This window comes from Thermoascus crustaceus, assembly GCF_041956765.1.
Source record: "Thermoascus crustaceus strain CBS 181.67 unplaced genomic scaffold VTN00scaffold_2, whole genome shotgun sequence".
NCBI classification, from domain to species: Eukaryota; Fungi; Ascomycota; class Eurotiomycetes; order Eurotiales; family Thermoascaceae; genus Thermoascus; species Thermoascus crustaceus.
Genome location: NW_027192528.1, coordinates 2,083,425 through 2,090,230, shown reverse-complemented (window position 1 = coordinate 2,090,230; position 6,806 = coordinate 2,083,425). Strand labels below are relative to the sequence as shown.

The window sequence follows — 6,806 nt, the reverse complement described above, 5'->3', positions numbered from 1 at the left end:
GGGGAGGGAGAGAGAGAGAGAGAGAGAGAGAGAGTCCTGAAAGCCATCAAATGAGGGAAGAAGAGGGGCGTGATATCGGGGAAGAACGGGTAAAGGAGGGAGATGACCATAAATCGTCTTGTATCACGATTGTTTCTCTTTCCCTGCCTAGGTGACTATAGTCGTTGGCTACCAAGGTTCCAAGAACACTTTGTAGGAGTACTGTCGTGCACACAGCATAGGTACGCACATACAATGCATGTAGCACAAGATGCGCTGCTTGGCAGCTGCCTTGCAACAAGGAATCCAAGGACCTAGAGTCTTGACAAGATTTGCAGACAAAAATCTCCATTTCACTACAGTTGGACAGTCCCTTGTCATTGTCAGCCAAGGCCGATATTCCATTGACCTATCTCCATACCCCGCGTGATGATTAGCTTGTGGGGTAGTGGATGATCATCACGGTGACAGTAGACTGGCCTAACCTAACTCTTAGGTACCTAAGTAGTGTAAAACGGCATGGATGATTAAGTTCTAAGCATCTGGAGTCAAGACTGCTGAACATTGAGTCTGGACCCAGTTGGTGTTGTACAACATGTGCATCTGAGTTTAAAGGAAAACATACTCTCATAGACCTTAGATTAGGTCCATTGTCGATGCCAGCTGAGAGCCTGCCACTTACGTAGTACCTATTGATGATGAGTAGTGTAGGGCAAGTCTTTGTTCCCTGCTCCGGCTCAGAGAAAGGGTGCCCAGAAAAGAAGCATTTACTTTGTCTGCACTGTCACAGGTACGATCTAGTCAACAACCAACCATCCATCCACTCCAGCTATCTAATGTGGTACATGACGTACTAGGTAGCTTTGTTGAAAAGGAAGCAGATTATCACCTGTAAAGCTCCTATCTGTCTAGTGTATATTCCTGATTTCTGCTATCAGCTAGGCGCCTGGACTTATAAAAAGTGTCAATATAAGCCTACAATACATCTTTACAATACAGAATCGAGCCCGCCTGTATACATAACCACAGACTTTTAACGCGACCCAAAGGAATCCAAATCCAAACCCTTAGTCCATATAAATTAGTATAGATATGAGTATAAAATCTTCTAGCTCTTGAATACCTCCTAGACACTTAGGTAGATACCTGGTGACTCTGAAAAGTTGAGAAAACGAAATGGCTATGGAATGGGTAGAGGTATCCGACAAAACAGTGAAAATCATCAGAGTTGTAAGGGCTCGTTAGGTATGTAGTTATAGCATACAAAAATGTAAGGTGCAACTCCGAATAATTGCCATAAAAACATGGAGTTAATGAAAAACTGGGAAGGAGAGTATAACGGTCAGAGATTCAAATATGAGGAATATTCCAGAACAGAGCGTTTTCTTTTGTAGGCGATGCGAGAGGTGCTAGATATCTTCATCCGTATCATCATGTGGATAACTATCATCAATCATCCACATCCAATCCCCTTGGCCCTCTTCTTCCAGCTCAATCATGGTCTTGCGAATGCGCATAACGGTAATTGCAATTGCGAGAGCATTCCACACGTCTTGACCGTGCTCGCCCATATCAAATTGAGCAATCAATTTGCAAGAAACATCAGAGTCCAAGTCTGGGCATGCATTGGGATCAGAGTCGAGCGTGGTGACGGCAACTATCGGTCCGCAGATCAAAAATCCCGTCAAAACCGGGAATTTGCGTTCGCGGGAGTATTGAACTAGGGTCTCCTTTCCATAATTTCCTTCATTTTCAGGGCTCTCAATGCTTTGGGCCAAGCGCAGAGAGTCGCGGTAGCGCTTCGCGAGGGATACCAAACGACAGTTAAGTCGAGTCACAACCTCGCGAGTAGATTGACCCTTCCTCATTGTATGGATGTCATACACCGGGATCGCATTCGGGCGATTGTGCATATTGGCATCGCGCAAAGCCCAACCAAGATATCTTTTGACAGTACGTTCGATAATGGACTCTGGACCAAGGGGCGTAGATTTGCGGTCCCTCACCCGACTCCCGAGAGAAAACAGATCACCAAGGAATCTGATAGCTGAATCTCTATCCGTAAGTAAAAATATTTACTGTGAGACCTTAATAGCAGCACAAAAGACTTACCACGGAACTCCTTATCACTGAGTGCTTGGATAAGGGGCTCTGGATCACCCTGAAGGGCAAACAAAGTTTCAGGCAAGGTCGGGAAATCCAGATGCCAGTTATTGGGCACAAGAGGTTCGAAGCCACGCATCGCGAGACGAAAGTAGAGATCTTTCTCTGCTTCAGCCCACTTGCCATCGGGAAGTGTGACAGCGCCTGCCCAACGCTTAGCTTTTTCCATCGAGAAGTCGGACGCCACCTCATTCTTGTCATGCTTCCGGAAAGCATTATTCTCAGTCCGCTCTTCTTCATCACTCGTATCATCCTCTATAGCGTCAGGTGCGACGATTGATTTTGTTAGTGGTCGATTCACAGTCTCTCGAGGCGTAAGATATGGTACATCACGCAAACTCGACCTGCTCCCTTTCGGTGGTGTAGATCCCCTTGAAGAAACCTTGGATATCAAATCCCCGGACAGTGAAGCTCGTGTATCATGACGAACAAATCCATCGCCCGATTCATCCCCAGACCATTTTGAACCTGTGTCCCACAGAGTGCCTCTTGGCTGATGACCAACAGATCTGCTGCTGATATAGGTGTTAGGAACATCTGAACAGTCCTCGGAGTGTTTGTTCTGCGACACAGTAGACACGCCGTTTGTCTTGTTCTTTGTCTTCCTTTTCCTCTTCTTTTTCACGCTATCAATAACTGTATCCCCTTCAAGGTCGCTGTCAGTGCTGTCCTGGAGCACCGAGGACAACCTAAATGTCGAATCCCGATTCGAAACGTGCTTTCTCTTCCGTGTAGACCGTTTACATTCTGATATACCAGCCAGCTCATTTTTCACAAGCGTTGGCCCGTCGAGATCCTCAGAGTCGTCGCTGAAATCCTCCTCGAGTGGACAGTATGTAGGGTCAAAGTTACGCTTCTTCCTCTTTTTCGGTTTAGAAGTGGCAGGAGTCAGAGGCTGGAACTTGTCTGTGCCGGCGGATCTGGAGGACCTTTGGTGGAGGACACTTTTAGGCGAACTGAAGTCCTCATCTGTAGCATCATCTGCGGATGGAGGGACGTAATTGGTGTCGTTGGTACTCTCTTTCTTCGTGGATGTCGGAGGTGTAGGAAGTTGAGGTTCTTCAAGTTTAGGCGTCTTTAGCAGGTTAGAATCAGAGGAAGGACTCCTCGAAGTTGGCTCCAAAGCAGGAGTATCTTGTCCCTCGACGCTCTCGACGGATACTGCAGAGGGCGACTCCTGTTCCTGGAGATCTTTTGAAACCGGGCGTGTGACTGCCTTGGCCGGTGCTTTGTGTTGCCTCAGGGCGTGATTTCGAGGCAACAATAAAGACAGGGCTCGACGGATTTTGGAAATCATTGCGACGAGAAAAAAAAATCGCTGTGGATGTGAATATCGTATCTTGAGATCTTGAAGCCATGATGGCACAGAAATAGCATGCGTGACGAGTGGGTGCTTTCGACATAAAGGAAGTGCACGAGAAACGAGTGTAAGGAAGGGACGAAGTGGCTCAGGCCGGATATGGCCAAATCGAACTCTCCAGGAACAAAGCCGTGTAAAGCACATGGACTCTGAAACTCGAGTTCATTGTGTTAAAATAAGTGAATGCCAGAGGACGCATCGACTTGACTCTCAGCTAGTCTGCGATGATGCGAAAATAGATATCCTTGCCTTTCTTCAGGGTTAGCTTAGAACTAGATACTGTACTTATGCGTGCCTAGTCAGCTCCATAACATCGGAATATCCTTACCAACTGTCGACTACAATACATATTGTTCGTTAATATACCTGCTTACCGCAGTGCTATGCAAAAGTTTGAAGATGGTAGAACATCCTACCATGAGGCTTCCATCCTTTGAACCGGGGTCTCAACGAAACCAGGGTAATGATTAGGCAAATATATAGATCAGACAGGTCCTATCTATGGTAGCCCCAGAGCTACCAGACCTACATTCACAGGTGATCTCAGGGAGCAAGCATCCTCACTCCTCGATACTGCTCATAGAGCTAACACTAATTCACTCTACTATTTATTTTATCCGTATGCTGTCTAATATATATCAGAAGGTCTCATTAAAAGCACATTTTTCCTAACAATACCAACTCTCTTTTTGAGCAGTCCTAAACGGATGACCCGGGGCAGCTCATCTGTCTGTGGCAGAAGATCAATGCGCTGGTAGCATTTCTAAACGAGGTAGATAGGATTGGAACCATGAGCATCTGGCTGGAAGACACGGAGAATACTTTATGGCTTCAACGGAATGGGATGAAGGCTACGAGGAGTATCCCCCGTCCAGCCTATCCGCGCTTCGGCCCGTATCGAAGTTGTTACGACAATTACTACCCAGGTGACGACTATGAGACGGTACTATTGCCATTTTATCCGCCTGTACAATGTCTGGAACGTGGACATCATGACGTCCGACGAATTCGGCAAGGTACTGGGTTATGATCTTCTCGAAATTACCGAAGACATTGACATAAAGAGAGATCGAACATCGTTATCAGTATACTCATGCGAGCCCGTGGGCTCGGGCTTAACTAACGCCGAGGGTATTTACTTTAGATCCAGATATATCAACTGTTTCCTGGATACGAGATTGGATCTCCTGCCTGGCAAAACGGCCAACATGCTACGTCTGGAACGATTCAGCAACTGGTTCGTGGATCGTGTTGGAGGTGACTCTGAGTATGAGAAGGAGATCTTGCGGACAATCCGTCTATTCTATTCAAGGCTGTGGCATTTGGATAGCTACATGCAGAAGGCTCGTTTCAGATACAAAGCAATGCTCGCCATGAATCCTCTGTCGGAGGAAAGGCAGAAGAGGCAAGCAACTGGAGATGAGACAACCCAACCAGGAGCACTCACGTCTGGATGGAGCCGGGGAGAGTGGTATCACTTCTATCCGAACGGTATTCCCGCATTCTCTTCACAGGAATTCAGGACACGATACAAACCTTTGATGAACAGCAGCGAAGTCAGATCCTATAGCACGAAGGAAGATGGCTTTGTTCGCAACATGCACAAGATCACCTCGGAGCTAAATCGCTACTTGGAAATCATGATTTAGGTGCATGAGAACAATTCAATGGGATACGGTCTGCGTTCATTTAGAGAAGCTTAGCAAGTGACGCCTTCCGCCTTTTACTTGTAGGGATGTTAAATAGTACCAATGCATGGAATCGTCTCGTTTTCGATGTCGTTCATGTACGCTCCTTTTATCTAGCCTTACTTCATTCGACACACCCGATTTAAGTGCTATATGAAGCCTTCGACTGTTTCTCTAGACCCCTAAATCTGCTGCTTATATAGTACAGGCCATCAAAGACCAGGTATTCTCCAACGCCGTCGAAAAAAAAAATCCGAGAAAAGAAATCAAACCGACACGATGCGAGGGTAGACCTACATCTATGGACGAGAACTGAGGAGAAGGGTAATGTGAATAGAGTAGTAGTCAGACGATATGGAAGATATCAATCCTACTCAGTGGCTGCAATAGTAGAGCGTCTGTACAGTCTATGGAACACTCCCAAGTAATCCAAGGTTGGAAGCCTCCAACTTATAATAGGTACGGGGAAAGGCACAACTAGGTATGTATGTACATGTACCAGGTTCAGTTTTCAGGAAGAGGGACTCGACGGTGGGTGCCTGCATAGACCCTATAGGGTAGAAGCAAATGACACTTAGATAATCCTAAACTCTACTGATGATGACAACAATCACGGAGAAATCTAATCTAGAACTTGAAGAAATAGACTATGTGTACATGGTACCGCTGTACCTACCTAGGTACAGTACCTATCCAGGAACTCATATTTCCGGTACCTAATCTACGTACTCTACTGCACTACCTACTACGCCGAAAGTCTCCATACATGCTCTCCTAAAACCGGTACCTGATATATAACAACTCCTTTCTAGGGTTTCTGACAAAAAAAAACAGACCCTTCAGTTTTTAACATCCCTACCTACAACGAAAATGTCATCGAGAAGCAGTATAGTATGTATAGGATAGCACTAACTGATTATATTTCAGAAGTTAAAAACGCTCGACCGGAAATAAAGAGAATGAATGTAATCCACTTCACGACAATTTTAAAGGCTGCGCACATCCGTACCACGGAAGGCAAAGAAGAAGCTTTCAAGGATAACGGAGGCAGAACCGCACCCCAACATCCTCGAAGCCACCTACATACACTTGTACCCTTTCATGGAAAAGAGAACAGGTCTGAATTAGAAACCGCTATCGAGTTATTTATTCATCGTATCCGCGGAACCATCCCACTCCTTGGAGATTGATGGCATTCAGTGGCACTTAATTGACCAGGCTATTCGTATTGTCCATCCTTCCCCATGGGTTCACATCATTAGAAGCGAGAGTGGCCCACAAAGTGAAGCAAATCAAACATGAAAGATTATTACAACACCTCGCGTCGAAAAGTGAGAAGGGAAATTTCGGAACAATAAAATGAGAAGTCGAAATGTAGAGAACATAATCGGGCAAAGTCCAAGTCCAACTCATACATTCTACCTGCTCAAAAGCGTCGTAGCAAGACATAAGCCTGCTACTCGCTCAGGCCAGCTTGCAAAAATTTCATGGGTATGCTAAGTGACATTGCACGTTCAAAATGCTGCAAGGCAAGCGACCAACAACGATCAAAACGCAAGAGGACCCTGTGCGTTTGAGTGACTCCGATTCGCCAGGAAGCAGATCATGAGCGAAAG

General features: G+C 45.9%; 3 protein-coding genes across 3 annotated transcripts; 2 read left to right on the top strand and 1 right to left on the bottom strand.

Moving 5' to 3' along the window:
• Positions 1-1,388: 1,388 nt before the first annotated feature.
• On the bottom strand, positions 1,389-3,439 carry VTN00DRAFT_4294 (uncharacterized protein; the record flags this gene model as incomplete). The annotated part of the gene is made up of 2 exons (XM_069430706.1): positions 1,389-2,026; positions 2,092-3,439. 2 exons carry the CDS (start codon positions 3,437-3,439, stop codon positions 1,389-1,391), a joined length of 1,986 nt encoding a protein of 661 aa, XP_069289815.1.
• Positions 3,440-4,494: 1,055 nt separating this feature from the next.
• Positions 4,495-5,151, top strand: VTN00DRAFT_4293 (uncharacterized protein; the record flags this gene model as incomplete). Its single annotated transcript, XM_069430705.1, has 1 exon — positions 4,495-5,151. The coding sequence occupies one exon, from the start codon at positions 4,495-4,497 to the stop codon at positions 5,149-5,151; it is 657 nt and encodes a 218-aa protein (XP_069289814.1).
• Positions 5,152-6,549: 1,398 nt separating this feature from the next.
• Positions 6,550-6,799, top strand: VTN00DRAFT_4292 (uncharacterized protein; the record flags this gene model as incomplete). The annotated part of the gene is made up of 2 exons (XM_069430704.1): positions 6,550-6,681; positions 6,725-6,799. The coding sequence occupies 2 exons, from the start codon at positions 6,550-6,552 to the stop codon at positions 6,797-6,799; spliced, it is 207 nt and encodes a 68-aa protein (XP_069289813.1).
• Positions 6,800-6,806: the final 7 nt, after the last annotated feature.